The 23,641-nt window shown below is 50.3% G+C and overlaps 3 protein-coding genes and 1 long non-coding RNA gene across 6 annotated transcripts in view; 3 read left to right on the forward strand and 1 right to left on the reverse strand.

Moving 5' to 3' along the window:
- The window catches only part of LOC106145972 (zinc finger protein 585A), a 69,231-nt gene that overhangs the window by 16,710 nt on the left and 28,880 nt on the right, over nt 1–23,641 (forward strand). The window lies entirely within an intron of this gene.
- The window catches only part of LOC110355413 (gastrula zinc finger protein XlCGF57.1-like), a 99,570-nt gene that overhangs the window by 10,931 nt on the left and 64,998 nt on the right, over nt 1–23,641 (forward strand). The window lies entirely within an intron of this gene.
- The window catches only part of LOC102097218 (uncharacterized), a 44,287-nt gene that overhangs the window by 3,963 nt on the left and 16,683 nt on the right, over nt 1–23,641 (reverse strand). Inside the window, exons 8-12 of the mRNA XM_065049554.1 lie at nt 16,291–16,452; nt 15,348–16,026; nt 13,458–13,606; nt 1,002–1,366; nt 335–496 (exon numbers count right to left, since the gene is read on the reverse strand). Coding sequence (XP_064905626.1) covers nt 335–496; nt 1,002–1,366; nt 13,458–13,606; nt 15,348–16,026; nt 16,291–16,452 — 1,517 coding nt within the window. The remainder of the gene's footprint in view (nt 1–334; nt 497–1,001; nt 1,367–13,457; nt 13,607–15,347; nt 16,027–16,290; nt 16,453–23,641) is intronic.
- On the forward strand, nt 10,270–11,015 carry LOC135578297 (uncharacterized). The gene is made up of 3 exons (XR_010469778.1): nt 10,270–10,446; nt 10,599–10,717; nt 10,887–11,015. It is a non-coding gene; the product is annotated as an uncharacterized LOC135578297 (long non-coding RNA).

The following is a 23,641-nucleotide window of genomic DNA, read 5'->3' on the forward strand; positions in this document are numbered from 1 at the left end:
GCAGTAGGAACTGTGCCCTGTCCCCCACCCATCCCACAAGCCAGATCACCCACCAGGACCGGGCACAGCACCGTGACACAAGGGCTGGCCCGAGGCCTGGCAGCAGGCACGCTCCTGCCTGCCCCTGCCCGTGGTGCGGCTCAGCGGGCAGGAACGGGAGCACCCTGCACCACACCGGGTCTCAAAACACTTCCCTCTCCCACCAACTGTACCAACCAGACTCCCAACACAGCGGGTCTCACGGGTGTTTTGCTGACACTGCTACACCATGGAACCAACCATGGCAATCCCAGCCCGTGGTGTCCTCAGAGCCGGGGCCGTGCCTGACCCCCACCTTGCCGCAGCAGCCTGGAGCCCGGCGCGTCGCTGCTCTCGGTGCGGAGATGGAGGCCTGTGCAGGTATTGATCCGGGAAGAGGGAGGCGGGATGCTCCGGATTCCACATGAGATGCCTGTCCCGTCACCAGCCGCACCAGCACAGCCAGGACAGGTGGTCCCTGCAAGCACAACATTTCTGTGAAGAAATCACGGGCACAACTTCACTCACCTGCCCACAGCTGCCTTCCCTGCACCTCGAGCCTTCACAGGTACTGGGAAAAGGACAGACCAAGGGACCCATCCAGCTTGGGGCAAAGGTGAGAAAGAGCCACGTGAAAAAGGGGGTTTTGGAAGCTCCCAAGCACCCAAATCCTCCTCCAGTGCTCCACAAGTGCCCTTCCCAGCGCCAGGGCCGCCAGGGCCGGATCGAGGGGGGCCCGGACGGCTGAGACACGGAGCAGCGTGTCCGCGTTGCACGGGGGCCACGGGGCGAGCCGGGGAAAGGCCGGAGCGCCGGGGGGAGCCGGGCCCTAAGGGGAGTGCGGGGGGGTCCGGCAGGGCTGGGGGGCGGCCGGCGGAGGGGAGAGCACGGGGAGGCCGTCGGGGCCGAGTCCCCTCCGGCGGGACCCCGCGGGCCAGCAGCGCCCATCCCCGTGCCGCGGGCCCGCCGCCCGCCGCCCCTACCTGCGCCGGGGCCGCGCCGCCAGCCCCGCACGGACAAAGGCGGCGGCGGGAACCGCCGGCAGCGTCAGCCCGGGAGGGCCGCCCGCCGCCGGTGCAGCACGGGAGGTGTAGTCCTGCCGCTCCGCCCCGCTCGGCTCGGGGGGGCGGGCACCGGGAGCACCGCTGTGTCCTTGCGGCCCCTGGCCCTGCCCGCCACCCCTGGCCACTCGGGTCCCCTGCAAATGGAGTCCTGGGCTCGGGGGCACCGAGACACGGCGGGACACGCCGGCTGGTGGGGACGGGCCGGGTGGCTGTTGGCAAACATTCCTTTGCCTTGTCTACTCGGACGGGTCCCATCTCCCCCTCGCAGGTCAGCAAAATTAGACCTGTGCAATGCAACAGCTATAGATCATTTAGGACAGAAACATGGGGATTTGTTGAAAGGCATCCCCCAGCTCTTGGAAGAGACACTAATTGGCACACCACAATTACAGGCACGATTGGTTTCTGAAATCCTGAGGCAGTAAACGGACCTTGCATATCAAGCTATGATAAAGGTGCCAGAAACCGACAAAGCAGCCAGATCATTTACAACTATTAATCAGGGTCCCAACGAGAATTACATGCAATTTATTGACCATCTTCAAGAAGCCATCAATAAGCAGGCTGAAAACTTAGAAGCTAAGGGCACACTGGCGTTGAAATTAGCAGTAGAGAATGCTAATGTTTGCTGTCAACGTGTTATCTGCGGGTGTTACAGTACATATTACGTGCTTCTGTGTATTGCCTCTCTGAAAATCAAGCTGCTTGTCAGGAATGTGAGTTAATTGTTTTACTGGTTGTTGTTAGAATTGTTTCTTTGTGGTGTAATTACTCCGCAAAACTTTCTCCCCAGTTTTCCCACTCGCGCTGCAAGCAGTCCTGTGCTTCCCCCCTCCCTCCCTCTTCTCATGGTTTTTACTTGTGAAATGGGGTCGGAAACGACTGTCTTCAGTCGTGTTCCTAAGAAAGCGGTATTGCTAGGTGTTTTAAAACATGGGAAAGCACTTGGAAATATGAGGAAGTAAGATCTTGTGAAATGTTATGATTGATGGTGGCTGCTGTGTCAGTAAGATGAATGGGAAAAGTGGTTGGAGGATAGAACCTTGAAGTATAACACTGTGTTTCAATTAATGTTGGTTTTAAGGCGAGAAGAGCAGGACAAAATAAATCTCTGCAGGAGATCATTAGATCATTACAGACAGTTTCACAGGTGGGACGGTTTGAACTTCAACAAGCTGAGAGAGAATTAAGTGATAACACACAGGTCACAGGAAACTTCCTGAAGTCTGCAAGATGCTTTCCTCATTAACCTGTTTTCTTTGTGGGTATCTGTCTAAGCATGTTGCAGTTCTGGTAAGTCTTTGTTGTGTGGTATGGTGATTTCACAGACTGCTAAATAATGAGATTCCATGGACTTAAAATGTGCATTTTGTGATGATACCGAAGATCATGAGTAATTTAGTTCTTAGACTGCGTGAATGTGATGATAAGATTTTGTGCGTAGCAGCTGTTATTTTTCTTTCTAGCTTTATTCCGGCATTCAGCCTTGTGCAGCTCTGTGATAGGCTGTGTCTCATCTCGGTGTACTAAACTTGGCTCTTTTGTGTGCACAGTAGGTAAAGAACCCTGTTTTTGGGATAGCAGTTGCAGCGCCCCAGATGAGACGCTAATCAAAGCCTTGCCCAGACCAGCTTGCTAGGGCAGCGGGGGCGGGTGCCGATGGGGCTCCAGCCGCACTGACCTGTTTTGTCAGAAGACCCAGCGGTGCCTCCACCTGCTGAGCAGTGAGCGGCCCAAATGTGCAATGCTAAAATCGAGATATCATCTTGAATTAGTGTAACTGTGATCCATCTGCATATTTGAACTTGGTGTTTGGTTTGCGTATCTGAGCTCAGTATTTTAGTTTGCATATATATGTATTTGGTACCAAAAGAATGTTGTTTGGGGTGATAATTACAAAATGGGAACCTGTTCCACTGCTAAAATACCACCTTGCTCCCCCTTAGGATGCATCCTTATACAACAAAGTTATTGCTCATATTGTTATCTAATAATTTTGAGACCAGAAAATAATTTAAGTTGTTGAACTTTGATTTGCATTTGATTTATGTGCTAGTTGGAGGTATGGGAAAGAAAACTAAATGCTACGATGGATGTGAACTTGGATGAGGTTGTATTTAAAAGTTGCTAGAATATGAACTGATTTGGATTTAGGAAAGTGTAATAATGGATTGACGTTTAATATGCTGGCTTTTGACATCTACAAATTTTAAAAGGTAAATGAAGCTAAGGAATGTAAGTATTGCTGAGCTACTTGGAATTGCATATAAAGTGTATTATGGTTGGAATGAAATGGGAAAACAAAAAAGCAAAATATCACAGGCCTGTGTCGAGCTGCAAGATAAACTCAGCTCATTGTAACTGAGGAGTTTGCCAGAGCCTCCTACTTCATACCAGCAATTACACCGTCTGCGTGGCCTTGGTACATCTGAACTGCAGCAAGAAGAGAAAGAAAAGCAAATGGAAAAACCTGGCTGCCCGCTTTTAAAGCGGTGAAAGGGGGGGGTTTCTCTCCCCCCACTGCAGCGATGCTGTAATACTAAATGGAGAAGCCTGGGGGTGAAATTTAAAGGCATCCCTAGCAGATCCGTAGTTCTAATGAAAATGGGAAATTAAAGTAAAAATTTATTAATAGACTTATTCTGTGGTAACTGGTTGTAAGAGACTTCTTAGTAAATTCACCGTGATAGTTTTTGAGGTCATGGGAGAGAATGAAAGAAATGCCATTGCTTGAGACCAATGGAATGCCAAATTTGGAACAAAGTTTTACCATATGACTTCTTGTATTTGCCAGAAAGCCCCATACCTCTCTTGGGTCAAGATTTGTTAAGTAAATTGTAAGCTCAAATAACGTTTTCTGAGAATTCTGTTTAGTTGCATGTCCCACAAGAAGCTGCTGGGATGGTTCAGATCTGCTTGCTGCAAGTGAGAAATCTCCAAGGAAATTTCAAATGCTGTATTTCCACTAGTGTTAACAGTCAGTGTTTTGATAAAGCGAACACTACACTGATAGAACTGAAACAGGACTTCGGTCCGGTAAGAGAAAACAATACCCAATAAATATGACAGCCAAAATGGAGTTAGAAATTGGATGAATAAATTTATGACAACCTTACAATCTAACTGTATTCAATTGGACTTGCAGATTTGTCTTTTTATAGCTACAACATAGAAACAACCTGTGGCTATTGTGGGACAGTATGATGAGAATGCTAACAGACTGATATACCGATTGTTACTCTGATCAAGAAAATGCAGGGAATGAATTTAAGTCTTAATAGGCCATGATCCTTTTGTCATATATGTACCATTTCTGAAACTGAATTCTGATCTTTTTTTTTAAATTTACAATCTATGTCCTTGTAAATTGCACTAGCTGGTTTTCTTAACAGCACAGCTTTTGGCATGCCTAAATGTAAATTGATGCAGAACCTGCAAGTCTTTGTCACCAGGTCACAGACCATACGTGTATCTGGTCTGATCCTACATACTTGCACAGTTTTGTTGGTGGTTCTGGGCAGTCTCATAAAGCTGTAGTGGTCTGGCGTGAAGATAACGATTGGCATCATTCTGTAAAAATTACTGAAGGTTCAACCCTATTAGCAGAACTTGGTGCAGCTTTACATTACTTAGAGCTGTTTAAGGAGGAACCTCTAAATTTGATTTGTGATTTTGAGTACGTAGTCAAGGTCCAATGCACGTATCTGATTCTGAACTTGTTTGTTTGTTTGTTTATTTTTTAAAAAGGGGGAGAAGTAGGGGAAACACCACAAAGCCAGTTGTCAAAAGCACTGTATGTGACGAAACACTTTGCAAGTATGACCCAAAACCATGCTAAATCAGAAAGAACCTACATTACTTATGGTCAAGTCACTAGTTAGTGGTCAATGGAAAAGGCCACATCAATGAATAACTTGTGGAAAAGGTTATGCTCGTGTCATTACAGGCCAAGGATCGAAGTGGATTCCCGCAAAACGGGTCAAGCCATGGCTGAATAAAGACAACAAAGATTCAACGGATGCAGATGGACAGGAGGGAGAGAAGTTGTGAGGACTGTTTCAGATGTAAACCGTGGATCCTAATTCAGTGTTACAGATGCTCACAGACCTGGTGGTCTAGAAGCCTGTTAGCAAGCAGGTGGTGTACCTTCTGTGGGGAATGGCAATTTGAGCAAACATCAGGAGAGCCAAAAGGGCGATATTACACTGAGATAGTCAATGCAAAAATGAGGTAAAATTATGGGACGTTCCTACCATAGTATGTACTGCACTCCTTCTCCCTTGTGTAGCAGCTGGTCAGGCTTTAGGAGACATATCAAAGTTAAGCTATTGGTCTTTTAAACAGGCTAATCTACTTCTGAGATGCTAACTCAGTTAATAGTAGCAGTTGATGCTATTAGGCATACTACTCTACAAAATCACGCAGTTATAGATCTCTTACTTTTAACACTAGGTCATGGCTGTGAAGAATTTGAGAGAATGTGTTGTATTCACTTCTCTGATCCTTGGGAATCTATTCATAGTATTTTAGACAAACTAAACCAGCACATTACTAAGATTGTCATAGTAGAATTAGGGTTTGACAAATGGTTTAAAAGCCTGGGAATAGGTGGGTAGTTGTTTGATCTTATTAGGTAAGGCTCAACTGCATTATATGTCATTGTAATTATGTTGTTAATGATGTGATTGTATGTTGCAGTGTATTTCAAAGATGATTCAGCGTGTTGTAAACAAGGCCTGTCTGGTTCAAGAACAAAAAGGGGGAGCTGTGGGAGATTTGAGGGATTTTCTTGAAGTTAACGCGTGGATGGGTTTCTATTAGATGGAGATTTGTTGTTAAACTAGTCAAGCCCAAAAGAATTTCAAGGCCACCTTGGAAAGCTGAAAACACAATGTGAATCAACAGACCTATTAGCAGTGAGACTCGGGCGCGTGGACAGCTCGGGAACACGGACAATATCCAATCAGCTAATGCACGCGTGGAGCGTGGACGTGTGATCAGGAAAGAACTGCTTATATAAGGAGGCTTGTTTCTGTAATAAATGGCTTCGCTTCAATTCATATTGGATTGTGTGGAGTCCATGATTTTTCACCCTCGCACAGATCAAACATATTCATTACATATCTGGAAAGTGCTTTACATATGTATTACATTTCTTGGAAACACTAACCATATGCAGATGTCTCTAGCACCTGCACAGAGCAGTGAGTTGGTGGTCTTTCGAGGGTTATGGGAGGAAGTAAGGAGTCTTCATCACATTGTCCTTTCAATGAACTCAAGTCCTGGGCATGCACAGTTCTTTCGTTACTCTACTTGGAACCTCGTGGTCATGCTGAACCAGTTCCTACACTAGTTGGTCTTTTTTCTTATCTACTCAGAGTAAGCGTGTTTCCCTTCAGCTCTTCACTGCTCGTCTTAACAATAAACACCATTCTTGTGACCTACCATCTGTGTAACCTTTCTTCTAACTTTTCTCTTAGGTACCAGCTCTCTCCTCTGGGCAGACCCTGGGGTGGTGGCCACTTGCTGACATGGGCCAGAGCCCCCAGGAAGCTCCCCCACGGTAAAGGCTGAGCTGCCCCGAGGCTGGACCCCAGGGTCTGGACCTCCAGGGATGGCCCATCAAGTGCAGGACCTCCCACCAACACTGTCTGTTGGAAAAGGCGAGTTTTGTCCAGTCTGTCACTTTCCTGTTGGATACCAAAAAGTCGGCAAAAAGACTACTGAGCATTGTTTTGAAAGTGCTAAAAAGCAGGCATTTTTATTGCAGTGTGCCGGATGCTCGGAGGATTGTTCTTCTAATCGAATGTGTACATGCCTGACACTTCTTGGTATTTATTGCACATACCAATTGCACATTCATTGGTTTCTACTGCTTAGTTCATACACTAAGCATGAACTATTTACATATTCCCTCCCTTAAATCCATCTTTGGTATTTGTGGGTCTTTACTGAAGGTTTCTAGTTGCCCCCAGTAGTCTTTGCAGCCTGGTGTCCCTTACCCTGTGCCATATTTTTTGACCTAATTTCTTCAGTGTAAGTGTATTGTCGTTTTGTACTACTATACAGCAAAGGTCACGGAGCTCTTTCTTCAATAAGTGAAACATTCGACTTTCCCAGCTTGCAAACCAAGGACATCCTGGTTTGCCTCATATCCAGTCTCTAGATAAGTCTCTATGAAGTTCCTGTTACATTATGCCTAGTCTTGTTACATTAGGCTTAGTGTGGTTACATTAGGCCTAAGGGTTTCTAAAAGAATTTTGTTCCGCTTATCACCTTCTCCTTTCCACCTTCCCTCAATGTCTTTGATTTCTCCCTCTCCAGCTGCTGTGCTTCCTCGGCCTGATGTCTGACTCTCTTTGGACTCCTGTTTTGCACAGGAGCTGCGGATTTTGCCATCAAACATTCCTTGGAAAAAGCAAAGGACAAGTCTGGCAGCCAACCCCCCTATTGCTGTATTCTGCACCCCTGAGCAGGAAGCACAGGCAAACCGCTCTGAATGTCATGGAGCAAGGCACGTTTTGGGACCATTTATTCCAAGGGCGCGCTCAAGAAGGTTGCCCTGGATTAGGTTGCCGAGTTGGATGTTTTTTATCTCCAAGGCACAGTGGGTGGCAGGTGCACTTGCCGCGGGAGCAGCCACCCCGGTTATGTGGGTGCCAAGGGCTCGGGCTCCAGCTCGGCCCTTCACACCCACCTCTGTGAGGCGGTGGCCGTCTCAGAGTGGGTGACATGTGGCCAAGGGCGACCCCGCCCGTATTCGTGTGCAGGCAGGACAGCAGTGCTGGTGTCACAGTGGCCACTGTGACCCGCGGGCCCAAGCCCATAAAAAGGAGCGCTGGGCTCAGGCCGCGTGTCAGTGCGAACTGGCGAGGTGAGGAGAGGGCAGGGCAGGGCCGGGGTGCCGAGGCAGGAGGGGGCCCCACACCTCGGGGCTCTGGGCTGTGCTGCAAGCCCACCCGTGCCTGGCTTCTCCCGCAGAGGTAGCAGAGGAGCATTTGGAGGAGACAGCTCAGCGCTGCTGGGACAGAGACTCTCCAAACACCCACTGTTGCCGTAGTGGCTTATCAGCAAGGAAGAAGAAACTTCCCTGACTCGATGGAGCGGGGTGAGAGCAAAGCATCCCTCCCGCAGCCCGGCACAGGGGCTGTCGGGGCAGCCGGTGCGGGGCCGAGAGCGGTGGCAGGGGGCAGGAACTCTGAGCCTCTCTGGGCCAGGGTGCCTCCTCTCCTCAGCAAGTGGGGCCCAGGTTGGGCTGGGACCTGCTGGGACCCCAGTGCCCACAATGACCCCTTGGTCCCCATGGCCTCCAGCCCTGCCCATCAGCCAGGCAGGGACAGAGCAGCCCCTTGGGGACAACCCCTCAGGGACGCAGAGGTGCCCATGCCTGTGGCATTTGCTCTCTCCCCTGCAGCCTGCCTGCTATGTCGCCGGGCAGACGCTGACCCGAACCTCTGTGGGCTCCTCCTGGAGGCACAAGGGCTCTGTGCCCATTTGTATTGCCTGGTGAGTTATTCTGGGGCTCCCTCCAGCTGCTCCCTCCGGGCAGTTCCAGACACACTCTCCTCATCAGCTCCTCGTCTTTGCTCTTCTGCAGTTGTTTGCCAACGAGCTTTTTCAGCGTCAGCCCAACGATAATGGACTCATGGGATTTCTCCCTGAGGACATTCGCCATATAGTGGAGCAGGCAGCACAGAAGGTGAGGACCTGACAGGAACAGGGAGATTTGTGCCAGGAGAGGTTTGCAGGAGCCTGCCCCAGACCCTCAGAAGTAAATCCCAGCCCTTCTGTCATGGAGGCACCCCAAAAAATAATTTAGATAGGTGATCAGCTCCAAACAGTCTATATTCCAACCAGAACTGTTTAGCAGAAACCAATGAGAAACAGGGCTTAGCCAAAACTATTCACCACTCTGACAGAGTTATGTGAATCTTTCCACTCATATGAGAGAACTGTCAAGGGAACCCAGAAGATCGCTTGCCAGTGAGGGGTCTCATTCCTAAAGGAATCTTCCTTACATGGTGTCCCAGTCTAAGGAGGAGAGTCTTCAACTGCAGAGCTGCTGCTCTGAGAACACCAACTTAAAGGGGGAAGCCAGGGGGTTCCCTAAGCTGAATCTGAGTTGTGGTCATTTATGGCAGGGATCCAGAAACTTCTCTCAACCAAAGCATTTTTCCTTGGTCAAGGGTGCTGTCTCTCGACCAAGGGGTGTGTGCATAACCATAGTCATCCATCGGTCTAGAAGTTCCTGGTGCTTTTCGGGTGTGGTGTGGGGACATCTGCCACACCTTCCCACCAGCTCTGGGACAACAGTCCCAGCAGCTTCGCAGAGACTCCAGCACAGGAGCCACGTCTGCCAGGCAGAGCTGCGGGGTGTGACAAGCAGCGGCCACGTCCTGGGCCCTGTCGGGAGCTGCGGGGCTGGCGGTGGCACCCTGAGGCTGCAGCTGACAGGGGCTGCTCTGCCCTTTCAGGACTGCTTCGTCTGCAGCGAGAGCGGGGCCACCATCACCTGCCAGGAGAGAGGCTGCAACCGCAGCTTCCATTTCCCCTGTGCCTTGGAGGGTGAATGCGTCACCCAGTTCTTTCCTCAGTACAGGTACCTCCTGTGCCCTCCTCACCAGCCTCGGGGAAGGACCCTGCACTTCTCACCTCGCCCTTCCCTTTCCTCCTGCCCCCAGGTCCTACTGCTGGGAGCACCGTCCCCAGCAGGAACTGCAGGCAGCTCCAGAGAACACCACCTGCCTCATCTGCCTGGAGCCTGTGGAGGACAGAACGTCCTACGGCACCATGGTGTGCCCGGAGTGCCAACACGCCTGGTTCCACAGGGGCTGCATCCAGGTGGGAGCCGTTCCCTCGGCCCCGGGGCACCGCAGGGCTCAGCAGCACCAGGGCCTCACTCACTCCCCTTGTGTTTCTCCTGCAGGGACAGGCTACGGGCGCTGGCATTTCTTGTTTCCAGTGCCCTCTCTGTCGAGATAAGGATCGTTTTGTCCCAGAAATGTTCAGCCTGGGGATCCGAGTCCCCCTCAGGTCGGTGTCCTTCTGCCTGGCTCACAGGACAGGAGGGTGCAAGCCGTGCCATGGAGGGACTGCCCCAGCAGTCCTGGCCCTCTGCTGTCCTGTGGGTCGGGGCTTCAGCCTCATGGAGGAACTGGCAACAGGACAGGGGGAAAAGAAGAGCAGGGACGTCCTGCACCTGCCTTACACAGGGCCAGCAGGGGCTCATCCATTTTACTTTCTCCATCAGAATGCCGTTGTGGGAGAACAACAATGCATATGCCGACCTCGGTGACAGGCACAGCCGCTGCGATGCCAGGGAGTGCCTTTGTCCCCAAGGCAGGGAGCACAGAGAGGAACGGGGGTAAGTTGCCCAAGCTGCACTCTGGGGCTCTGCGTGGGATCTCTGTCTCGCCAAGGGCTCAAAGCAGAAGGACTGCGAACAAGAGCTCTGTTGGACAAGCCTGTGCTGCGGTCACTTTGTCTACAGAGCCATGAACCCCTTTGCTTCCCCAGGCCCTGGCAACTGCTCCTGTGCCGCTCCTGCGCTGCCGAGGGCACCCACAGAGGCTGCTGTGGCTTGAGGACCAGCGGGGCCCTCTGGGAGTGTGACAGCTGTGCTGGCCTGGGCACTGGTGAGAGGCACACGGGTGCCCCGGGGCTGGGGTTGGGCAGAGCCTGGCAGTGGGGCACCGGCTGGGCTAGGCAGAGCCTCTCTGCTCCAGGAGAGCTGGGGCTCCGCTCCGGCCGATCCTGCCCAGGGCTGGGGGGCCGTGCCCTTGACCTTCCTTCTTCCCCTTTCAGCCTCCAGTGCCAGCTCAGAGCTCGCTGGCCCCAGCACTGCCAGCCAGGCAGCACCAGGGCCGTCTCTTGGATCTCCAGCACCAGAGACCGGCAGCCTCAGCACCACCAGCCAGGCAGGACCAGGGCCATCCCACAGCTCCCTGGCACTGGAGACCAGCAGCCCCAGCACAGGCAGCCAGGAAGCATCGGGACTCTCCTCTGGAGCCCCAGCACTGGAGACCAGCGGCCCCAGCCCGGACAGCCAGGCAGCAACGGAGCCAACTGATGGCTCCTTGGGATTAGACACCAGCAGCCCCAGCACAGCCATCCAGGTGGAACTGGGGCCATCCCACAGCTCCGTGGAACTGGAAAATGGCAGTCCCAGCACCACCAACCAGCTGCCATCAAGGTCTTCCCACGGTTCCCCAGAGCTTGAGAACGGAGGACGTTCCAGATCCATTGGGCCCGTGCGAACACAAGGCCGCTCCCGCTTGCAACGTCAGGCACAAAATCCATACAGCCGGCCCAGACGTCGCCGTGGGACCAGCCGTGGGCCATCCCCGCGTGCTGAGAGCAGCACCCCCAGCCACGAGGTGCAGGGGCCATCCGTCTCCCTGGTACCTGAGACCAGCAGCCCCGGCACCACCAGCCAAGAGGCAGCAGGGCCTTCCCCGAGGTCGGTGGAACTGGAAAATGGCAGTCCCAGCCCCACCAGCCAGCTGCCATCAGGATCTTGCCACAGTTCCCCAGAGCCTGAGAATGGAGAACGTTCCAGATCCAGTGGGCCCGTGCGAACAAGACACCGTTCCCGGTTGCAACATCGGGCCCAAAATCCATACAGCCGGGCCAGAAGACACCGTGAGAGGAGCGGCACACCAGCACCAAGTGCTGAGAGCAGCACCCACGGCCAGGTGGTTCTGGGGCCATCACACCTGTCCGCAATACCTGAGTCCAGCAGCCCCAGCCCTGCCAGCCTGGAGGCGCTGGGGCTGTCCCAGAGCTCCCTGGCAGAGGAAACCAGCAGCCCCAGCCCCACCAGCCAGCTGCCATTGGGGTCTGCCGGCACCTCCCCAGAGCTTGAGAGCAACGGACGCTCCAGCCCCCCGGGGCCTGTGCGAACACGAGGCCGCTCCCGCTTGCAGCGTCGGGCACAAAATCCTTACAGCCGGCCCAGATGTCACCGTGGGACCAGCCGTGGGCCATCCCCGAGTGCTCAGAACAGCACCCCCAGCCAGGAAGTGCAGAGGCCATCTGCCTCCCTGGTACCTGAGACCAGCAGCCCCAGCATTGAGAGCCAGGAGTCTTCGGGGTCTTCCAGTAGCTCCACAGAGCAGGAGAGTGGCCAACGCTCCCAGTCCCCTGGGCCTGTGCGAACACGAGGCCGCTCCCGCTTGCAGCGTCGGGCACAAAATCCTTACAGCCGGCCCCGACGACGCCGTGGGACCAGCCGTGCACGGTCCCGGAGTGCTGGCCATGATCCCTCTGCACAGACACCATAAAGTTGCCCTTAATTTCTGCACTGGAAGATTCCACACTTGTTTGTTGGCTTCCTCCTCTTCTTCTCCCTTTCTCGAGGGGCAGCATCAGGGGCCAGGCCCAGAGGTTTGTCCTCTCCCGGAGGGTTGGCAGCACCTTCCCCAGACCCCCTTCCTTGCAGGCTGCCCTTAGCCGGCCGCCCAGCGCCACGGCCGTGTGCTTCGGGCCTCGCTGGCCCTGCAGGCAGGTCAGTTTCCCAGGGGAAGTTCACAGCCACCCCCAGGCACCTGCTCCAGGAGGGCAGCCCGGCCACCTGCCACCCACTCCGCCTTGGAGACGGGAAAAATTCAACTCAGCAACGTAATCCAGGGCAACCTTCTTGAGCAGGCCCTTGGAATACATGGTCCCAAGATGTGCCTTCCTCCATGACATTCAGAGTTGTGTGCTTCTGCCTGTGTTTCCTGCTCAGGGGTGCAGAACACAGCAATGCGGGGGTTGGCTGCCAAACTTGTCCTTTGCTTTTTCCAAGGAATGTTAGATGGCAAAATCTGCAGCTCCTGTGCAAAACAGGAGTCCAAAGAGAGTCAGACATCAGGCCAAGGAAGCACAGAAGCCGGCAAGGCAGAAATAAAAGACACTGAGGGAAGGTGGAGATGAGAAGAGGAAAGAGGCAGACTGGACAAAACTTGTATTTTCCAACAGACAGTGCTGGTGGGAGCTCCCACACTTGATGGGCCATCCCTGGAGGTCCAGACCCTGGGGTCCAGCCTCAGGGCAGCTGTGGGGGACTACGGTGGGTCCTTGGATTCCCTGATGGAGGGTGTGGGAACAGAGATTAGCCTTGAAGATATTCATGCTTACCCATGAGAAAGGTGGGAGCAAAGGAGTATCCGGAGATGTTAAGGATGTACCCGTGAGAGAGAAGAGAGTAAAAGAGTAAGGTTGATGATAACAAAACTACCCAATTAAATGTGACTACTTTAACTTGTAACCAATAGTGAAGAGACACATGAATTGGTAAAACTGTATAAAAATGCACTTGTGGCAATAAATGGCATCTACTACTTTCATCCTGGAAGAACTTGGTCTATGTTGTTTGTCCATCTCAACCGCAACATATGGTGACCCTGATATGATCCTGTATGAAGAGGATCTCGCATGAAGAAGAGACAGCGGTGAAGCTGTGACAGCCGAAGACGAGCTGTGGAGACGGAGCCCGGTACAGCTGATAGAGCAGCAGGGGGGAGCTGCCGAAGATCCGGATCCTTGAAAAGACACCACGCCAAGAGTTGATGAGTTACCGGGAACAGGAGGGGTGAAACTTATCTGGAGAAGAGGATATTGTATTATCCACATGGAAATTGCTTCTGAAGAAGCAGGGTGTTAGCCTTCTGGAATTGACTTTACACAGGATGTTACTACGGAGCAAAGCACTACTGAAAGATTCTCTAGCACTGTTCAAGTCCGTGTCATCTGATGACTCGGATGAGGGTGAAGGTCCGCAGTATTTTCTTCAAGAGTTAAAAGGAAAAGGAGTATGTGTACGTGTTGTCCCGAGATCAGATAAAAATCATGAAAGACTCAAGCAAAATTAGACCTATACAAACCCAATCTTTGATTTCCCGGGTAGGGCAGCGTTGCCCGGCGGAGCTGGCGTTGCTCCAGCAGCTGCAGGGCAGCACCCGGATGTCCTGGGCTGGACTCCGCAGCAAACCAGAACTGGATTCAGAGATGCAGCGTCTGGAACCGGGCCTTGGATCACAGGTAGGACAGGCAGGGTCCTCTTCAGATTCCAGCCATGGTCAAAGAGAGCGAGACCCTCGTGATCTCCCAGTTCTATTGGATGTATGATGTGTATGCGAAGGAATACTCGGTCAGTTTTGGTCACCTATTCTGTCTGCCACTCTTTGCAAATACACTCCTCTCACTTACGGGACACGCAAAATTCACCAGTAACCTTGGCTGTGTCCGCAACTGCAGGAGACTGTACGAAGAGTAAGAGGTGAGACTGATGGGGGACACGAGTAACTGCCTTGGGGCATTGAAAGAAAAGACAGACAAGAATTATGCGGAGGGAGTGGGGGAGCAGTAGCGGGAAAGACGTTCCCTCAACTGGGCAAACATTTAATTTTTAAATAAATCAGCCAGATTGATGAACTTTAGAAATTAAGTCTTATTTTTAAAAACTACCTGTAAAAAGATAATATTACTTTTTAATCAGCAGCCAGGGTCCCACTCCTGAATTCTACATTGTCTTCCGTGGATACGGCCATCTCTGCCGTATGGGGAAGGAGGTTTGAAGGAAAGCTGAGCCTGTGTGAGAGGGCCTGAGTGTTATTTAACCTGGTCCTAAAGGGTATCTTGGTCTTTTACTTTGGTGGTGCACCATACCATCTTTGGTAGAACATTCTCAATCCCAAAATGTCCAATAAGAGAAAAAGCGATGCAGAAGGAAGGCAGTTTAATGTTAGATGCGAAAGCAAATGTGTGTTTGTGCTTCAAGGGGAATAAACAGTATGTCTTTTGTGTTATGAGACAGTGTTGGTGATAAAGGAGTGCAATGCACGTCAGCATTTTGAGACCTAACACGGAACTAAAGATGCTAAATTTAGCCTTCAACAGCAACAACAATTGGTGCAAGAATTGCAAGGCAGACTGCAATTGCGGCAGAATATGATGACCAGAGCTGTAGCCAAAAATGATATAGCAGTGATAGCTAGCTTGATTGTGGCCGAAGAAATCGCAGGAGCTTCAAAGTGCTTTCCAGAGGGTGCATTTTTGAAGCAGTGCCCGCTAAAGGTGTGTGAGCAGGAGTGCCCCCATCAAATACACACTTTTGCAAATGTCAAACAAACAAACAAACATCTGTATATTACATACATTCTTCTCATTCTAGTTCCAAAACACAGCACTAAACCAGCTACTCGAAAAATATTAACTCTGACCAAAAGAAAACCAAGACATCCCCCCATAGCCACCCCACTGGCCCCTCAGCAGCAGATTCAGGGGGTGCCGGGCTGCGGAGGCGGCTGCAGGCTGGGGGTGCCGTGGGTGCGCTGGTGAGCCAGCATGAGCCTCTCCTTGCAAAACCGCTTCTCGCAGACACCGCACTGGAAGGGCTTGGCCTCTGCCTGCCCCCCTGCTGGGGAAGGACCCTCCCTCTTCTGCTGGACACCCTCCAGCACAATATCTGGGTCCTTCAGCACACACTGGTGTCTCATCAGGTGCCACTTCTGCTTGAAGGTCTTGCCGCACTTGCAACACTTGTAGGGTTCCTCCCCGGTGTGGATGCGCTGGTGGATGGTGAGGTCTCCCTTCCTCCTGAAGCTCTTGCCGCAGTCAGTGCAGGTGAAGGGCTTCTCACCAGTGTGCATGCTCTGGTGCTCAAGCACGCTTCTCTTCCGGCTGAAGCTCTTACCGCACTCGATGCAGGTGAAGGCCTTCTCCCCGGTGTGGATGCTCTGGTGCCCAAGCAGGCTGCTCTTCTGGATGAAGCTCTTACCGCACTCAGTGCGGCTGAAGGGCTTCTCCCCAGTGTGGATACGCTGGTGGATGATGAGATACCTCTTGATGCTGAAGCTCTTGCCACAGTCGGTGCAGGTGAAGGGCTTCTCCCCACTGTGAACATGCTGGTGACTCAGCAGGTGCTGCCTCTGGACAAAGCTCCTGACTCCCTTGACCTCTCAGCACCGTGACACAAGGGCTGGCCCGAGGCCTGGCAGCAGGCACGCTCCTGCCTGCCCCTGCCCGTGGTGCGGCTCAGCGGGCAGGAACGGGAGCACCCTGCACCGCACCGGGTCTCAAAACACTTCTCTCCACACCTCCTGTACCAACCGGACTCCCAACACAGCGGGTCCCACGGGTGTTTTGCCGCTGCTGCACCATGGAACCAACCACAGCAATCCCAGGCCGTGGTGTCCCCAGAGCCGGGGCCGTGCCTGACCCCCACCTTGCCGCAGCAGCCTGGAGCCCGGTGCGTCGCTGCTCTCGGTGCGGAGATGGAGGCCCGTGCAGGTATTGATCCGGGAAGAGGGAGGCGGGATGCTCCGGATTCCACATGAGATGCCTGTCCCGTCACCAGCCGCACCAGCACAGCCAGGACAGATGGTCCCTGCAAGCACAACATTTCTGTGAATAAATCACGGGCACAAGTTCACTCACCTGCCCACAGCTGCCTTCCCTGCACCTCGAGCCTTCACAGGTACTGGGAAAAGGACCGACCAAGGGACCCATCCAGCTTGGGGCAAAGGTGAGAAAGAGCCACGGGAAAAAGGGGGTTTTGGAAGCTCCCAAGCACCCAAATCCTCGTCCAGTGCTCCACAAGTGCCCTTCCCAGCGCCGGGGCCGCCAGAGCCGGATCCACGGGGGCCCGGACGGCTGGGACACGGAGCAGCGTGTCCGCGTTGCACGGGGGCCACGGGGTGAGCCGGGGAAAGGCCGGAGCGCCGGGGGGAGCCGGGCCCTAAGGGGAGTGCGGGGGGGTCCGGCAGGGCTGGGGGGCGGCCGGCGGAGGGGAGAGCACGGGAGAGGCCGTCGGGGCCGAGTCCCCTCCGCCGGGACCCCGCGGGCCAGCAGCGCCCATCCCCGTGCCGCGGGCCCGCCGCCCCCGCCCCTACCTGCGCCGGGGCCGCGCCGCCAGCCCCGCACGGACAAAGGCGGCGCCGGGAGCCGCCGGCAGCGTCAGCCCGGGAGGGCCGCCCGCCGCCGGTGCAGCACGGGAGGTGTAGTCCTGCCGCTCCGCCCCGCTCGGCTCGGGGGGGCGGGCACCGGGAGCACCGCTGTGTCCTTGCGGCCCCTGGCCCTGCCCGCCACCCCTGGCCACTCGGGTCCCCTGCAAATGGAGTCCTGGGCTCGGGGCACCGAGACACGGTGGGACACGCCGGCTGGTGGGGACGGGCCGGGTGGCTGTTGGCAAACATTCCTTTGCCTTGTCTACTTGGACGGGTCCCATCTCCCCCTAGCAGGGCAGCAAAATTAGACCTATGCGATGCAACAGCTGTAGATCATTTAGGACAGAAACATGGGGATTTGTTGAAAGGCATCCCCCAGCTCTTGGAAGAGACACTAATTGGCACACCACAATTACAGGCACGATTGGTTTCTGAAATCCTGAGGAAGTAAACGGACCTTGCATATCAAGCTATGATAAAGGTGCCAGAAACTGACAAAGCAGCCAGATCATTTACAACTATTAATCAGGGTCCCAACGAGAATTACATGCAATTTATTGACCATCTTCAAGAAGCCATCAATAAGCAGGCTGAAAACTTAGAAGCTAAGGGCACACTGGCGTTGAAATTAGCAGTAGGGAATGCTAATGTTTGCTGTCAACGTGTTATCTGCGGGTGTTACAGGACATATTACGTGCTTCTGTGTATTGCCTCTCTGAAAATCAAGCTGCTTGTCAGGAATGTGAGTTAATTGTTTTACTGGTTGTTGTTAGAATTGTTTCTTTGTGGTGTAATTACTCCGCAAAACTTTCTCCCCAGTTTTCCCACTCGCGCTGCAAACAGTCCTGTGCTTCCCCCCTCCCTCCCTCTTCTCATGGTTTTTACTTGTGAAATGGGGTTGGAAACGACTGTCTTCAGTCCTGTTCCTAAGAAAGCGGTATTGCTAGGTGTTTTAAAACATGGGAAAGCACTTGGAAATATGAGGAAGTAAGATCTTGTGAAATGTTATGACTGATGGTAGCTGCTGTGTCAGTAAGATGAATGGGAAAAGTGGTTGGAGGATAGAACCTTGAAGTATAACACTGTGTTTCAATTAATGTTGGTTTTAAGGAGAGAAGAGCAGGACAAAATAAATCTCTGCAGGAGATCATTAGATCATTACAGACAGTTTCACAGGTGGGATGGTTTGAACTTCAACAAGCTGAGAGAGAATTAACTGGTAACACACAGGTCACAGGAAACTTCCTGAAGTCTGCAAGATGCTTTCCTCATTAACCTGTTTTCTTTGTGGGTATCTGTCTAAGCATGTTGCAGTTCTGGTAAGTCTTTGTTGTGTGGTATGGTGATTTCACAGACTGCTAAATAATGAGATTCCATGGACTTAAAATGTGCATTTTGTGATGATACCGAAGATCATGAGTAATTTAGTTCTTAGACTGCGTGAATGTGATGATAAGATTTTGTGCGTAGCAGCTGTTATTTTTCTTTCTAGCTTTATTCCGGCATTCAGCCTTGTGCAGCTCTGTGATAGGCTGTGTCTCATCTCGGTGTACTAAACTTGGCTCTTTTGTGTGCACAGTAGGTAAAGAACCCTGTTTTTGGGATAGCAGTTGCAGCGCCCCAGATGAGACGCTAATCAAAGCCTTGCCCAGACCAGCTTGCTAGGGCAGCGGGGGCGGGTGCCGATGGGGCTCCAGCCGCACTGACCTGTTTTGTCAGAAGACCCAGCGGTGCCTCCACCTGCTGAGCAGTGAGCGGCCCAAATGTGCAATGCTAAAATCGAGATATCATCTTGAATTAGTGTAACTGTGATCCATCTGCATATTTGAACTTGGTGTTTGGTTTGCGTATCTGAGCTCAGTATTTTAGTTTGCATATATATGTATTTGGTACCAAAAGAATGTTGTTTGGGGTGATAATTACAAAATGGGAACCTGTTCCACTGCTAAAATACCACCTTGCTCCCCCTTAGGATGCATCCTTATACAACAGAGTTATTGCTCATATTGTTATCTAATAATTTTGAGACCAGAAAATAATTTAAGTTGTTGAACTTTGATTTGCATTGAATTTATGTGCTAGTTGGAGGTATGGGAAAGAAAACTAAATGCTATGATGGATGTGAACTTGGATGAGGTTGTATTTAAAAGTTGCTAGAATATGAACTGATTTGGATTTAGGAAAGTGTAATAATGGATTGACGTTTAATATGCTGGCTTTTGACATCTACAAATTTTAAAAGGTAAATGAAGCTAAGGAATGTAAGTATTGCTGAGCTACTTGGAGTTGCATATAAAGTGTATTATGGTTGGAATGAAATGGAAAAACAAAAAAGCAAAATATCACAGGCTGTGTCGAGCTGCAAGATAAACTCAGCTCATTGTAACTGAGGAGTTTGCCAGAGCCTCCTACTTCATACCAGCAATTACACCGGCTGCGTGGCCTTGGTACATCTGAACTGCAGCAAGAAGAGAAAGAAAAGCAAATGGAAAAACCTGGCTGCCCGCTTTTAAAGCGGTGAAAGGGGGGGGTTTCTCTCCCCCCACTGCAGCGATGCTGTAATACTAAATGGAGAAGCCTGGGGGTGAAATTTAAAGGCATCCCTAGCAGATCCGTAGTTCTAATGAAAATGGGAAATTAAAGTAAAAATTTATTAATAGACTTATTCTGTGGTAACTGGTTGTAAGAGACTTCTTAGTAAATTCACCGTGATAGTTTTTGAGGTCATGGGAGAGAATGAAAGAAATGCCATTGCTTGAGACCAATGGAATGCCAAATTTGGAACAAAGTTTTACCATATGACTTCTTGTATTTGCCAGAAAGCCCGATACCTCTCTTGGGTCAAGATTTGTTAAGTAAATTGTAAGCTCAAATACCGTTTTCTGAGAATTCTGTTTAGTTGCATGTCCCACAAGAAGCTGCTGGGATGGTTCAGATCTGCTTGCTGCAAGTGAGAAACTTCCAAGGAAAAGTCGAATGCTGTATTTCCACTAGTATTAACAGTCAGTGTTTTGATAAAGCGAACACTACACTGATAGAACTGAAACAGGACTTCGGTCCGGTAAGAGAAAACAATACCCAATAAATATGACAGCCAAAATGGAGTTAGAAACTTGGATGAATAAATTTATGACAACCTTACAATCTAACTGTATTCAATTGGACTTGCAGATTTGTCTTTTTATAGCTACAACATAGAAACAACCTGTGGCTATTGTGGGACAGTATGATGAGAATGCTAACAGACTGAAATACCGAGTGTTACTGTGATCAAGAAAATGCAGGGAATGAATTTAAGTCTTAATAGGCCATGATCCTTTTGTCATATATGTACCATTTGTGAAACTGAATTCTGATTTTTTTTTTAAATTTACAATCTATGTCCTTGTAAATTGCACTAGCTGGTTTTCTTAACAGCACAGCTTTTGGCATGCCTAAATGTAAATTGATGCAGAACCTGCAAGTCTTTGTCACCAGGTCACAGACCATACGTGTATCTGGTCTGATCCTACATACTTGCACAGTTTTGTTGGTGGTTCTGGGCAGTCTCATAAAGCTGTAGTGGTCTGGCGTGAAGATAACGATTGGCATCATTCTGTAAAAATTACTGAAGGTTCAACCCAATTAGCAGAACTTGGTGCAGCTTTACATTACTTAGAGCTGTTTAAGGAGGAACCTCTAAATTTGATTTGTGATTTTGAGTACGTAGTCAAGGTCCAACGCACGTATCTGATTCCGAACTTGTTTGTTTGTTTGTTTTTGTTTATGTTTTTTTTTTTTTTTAAAAAAAGGGGGAGAAGTAGGGGAAACACCACAAAACCAATTGTCAAAAGCACTGTATGTGATGAAACACTTTGCAAGTATGACCCAAAACCATGCTAAATCAGAAAGAACCTACATTACTTATGGTCAAATCACTAGTTAGTGGTCAATGGAAAAGGCCACATCAATGAATAACTTGTGGAAAAGGTTATGCTCGTGTCATTACAGGCCAAGGATCGAAGTGGATTCCTGTGAAACGGGTCAAGCCATGGCTGAATAAAGACAACAAAGATTCAACGGATGCAGATGGACAGGAGGGAGAGAAGTTGTGAGGACTGTTTCAGCTGTAAACCGTGGATCCTAATTCAGTGTTATAGATGCTCACAGACCTGGTGGTCTAGAAGCCTGTTAGCAAGCAGGTGGTGTACCTTCTGTGGAGAATGGCAATTTGAGCAAACATCAGGAGAGCCAAAAGGGTGATATTACACTGAGATAGTCAATGCAAAAATGAGGTAAAATTATGGGACGTTCCTACCATAGTATGTACTGCACTCCTTCTCCCTTGTGTAGCAGCTGGTCAGGCTTTAGGAGACACATCAAAGTTAAGCTATTGGTCTTTTAAACAGGCTAATCTAACTTCTGAGATGCTAACTCAGTTAATAGTAGCAGGTGATGCTATTAGGCATACTACTCTACAAAATCACGCAGTTATAGATCTCTTACTTTTAACACTAGGTCATGGCTGTGAAGAATTTGAGAGAATGTGTTGTATTCACTTGTCTGATCCTTCGGAATCTATTCATAGTATTTTAGACAAACTAAACCAGCACATTACTAAGATTGTCATAGTAGAATTAGGGTTTGACAAATGGTTTAAAAGCCTGGGAATAGGTGGGTAGTTGTTTGATCTTATTAGGTAAGGCTCAACTGCATTATATGTAATTGTAATTATGTTGTTAATGATGTGATTGTATGTTGCAGTGTATTTCAAAGATGATTCAGCGTGTTGTAAACAAGGCCTGGCTGGTTCAAGAACAAAAAGGGGGAGCTGTGGGAGATTTGAGGGATTTTCTTGAAGTTAACGCGTGGATGGGTTTCTATTAGATGGAGATTTGTTGTTAAACTAGTCAAGCCCAAAAGAATTTCAAGGCCACCTTGGAAAGCTGAAAATACGATGTGAATCAACAGACCTATTAGCAGTGAGACTCGGGCGCGTGGACAGCTCGGGAACACGGACAATAACCAATCAGCTAATGCACGAGTGGAGCGTGGACGTGTGATCAGGAAAGAACTGCTTATATAAGGAGGCTTGTTTCTGTAATAAATGGCTTCGCTTCAATTCATATTGGATTGTGTGGAGTCCATGATTTTTCACCCTCGCACAGATCAAACATATTCATTACATATCTGGGAAGTGCTTTACATATGTATTACATTTCTTGGAAACACTAACCATATGCAGATGTCTCTAGCACCTGCACAGAGCAGTGAGTTGGTGGTCTTTCGAGGGTTATGGGAGGAAGTAAGGAGTCTTCATCACATTGTCCTTTCAATGAACTCAAGTCCTGGGCATGCACAGTTCTTTTGTTACTCTACTTGGAACCTCGTGGTCATGCTGAACCAGTTCCTACACTAGTTGGTCTTTTTTCTTATCTACTCAGAGTAAGTGTGTTTCCCTTCAGCTCTTCACTGCTTGTCTTAACAATAAACACCATTCTTGTGACCTACCAGCTGTGTAACCTTTTTTCTACCTTTTCTCTTAGGTACCAGCTCTCTCCTCTGGGCAGACCCTGGGGTGGTGGCCACTTGCTGACATGGGCCAGAGCCCCCAGGAAGCTCCGCCACGGTAAAGGCTGAGCTGCCCCGAGGCTGGACCCCAGGGTCTGGACCTCCAGGGATGGCCCATCAAGTGCAGGACCTCCCACCAGCACTGTCTGTTGGAAAAGGCGAGTTTTGTCCAGTCTGTCACTTTCCTGTTGGATACCAAAAAGTCGGCAAAAAGACTACCGAGCATTGTTTTGAAAGTGCTAAAAAGCAGGCATTTTTATTGCAGTGTGCCGGATGCTCGGAGGATTGTTCTTCTAATCGAATGTGTACATGCCTGACACTTCTTGGTATTTATTGCACATACCAATTGCACATTCATTGGTTTCTACTGCTTAGTTCATACACTAAGCATGAACTATTTACATATTCCCTCCCTTAAATCCATCTTTCGTATTTGTGGGTCTTTACTGAAGGTTTCTAGTTGCCCCCAGTAGTCTTTGCAGCCTGGTGTCCCTTACCCTGTGCCGTATTTTTTGACCTAATTTCTTCAGTGTAAGTGTATTGTCGTTTTGTACTACTATACAGCAAAGGTCACGGAGCTCTTTCTTCAATAAGTGAAACATTCGACTTTCCCAGCTTGCAAACCAAGGACATCCTGGTTTGCCTCATTTCCAGTCTCTAGATAGCTATTGTTCCTCTATGAAGTTCCTGTTACATTATGCCTAGTCTTGTTACATTAGGCTTAGTGTGGTTACATTAGGCCTAAGGGTTTCTAAAAGAATTTTGTTCCGCTTATCACCTTCTCCTTTCCACCTTCCCTCAATGTCTTTGATTTCTCCCTCTCCAGCTGCTGTGCTTCCTCGGCCTGATGTCTGACTCTCTTTGGACTCCTGTTTTGCACAGGAGCTGCGGATTTTGCCGTCAAACATTCCTTGGAAAAAGCAAAGGACAAGTCTGGCAGCCAACCCCCCTATTGCTGTATTCTGCACCCCTGAGCAGGAAACACAGGCAAACCGCTCTGAATGTCATGGAGCAAGGCACGTTTTGGGACCATTTATTCCAAGGGCGCGCTCAAGAAGGTTGCCCTGGATTAGGTTGCCG

Source organism: Columba livia, chromosome 1, assembly GCF_036013475.1.
Source record: "Columba livia isolate bColLiv1 breed racing homer chromosome 1, bColLiv1.pat.W.v2, whole genome shotgun sequence".
In the NCBI taxonomy this organism is placed as follows: Eukaryota; Metazoa; Chordata; class Aves; order Columbiformes; family Columbidae; genus Columba; species Columba livia.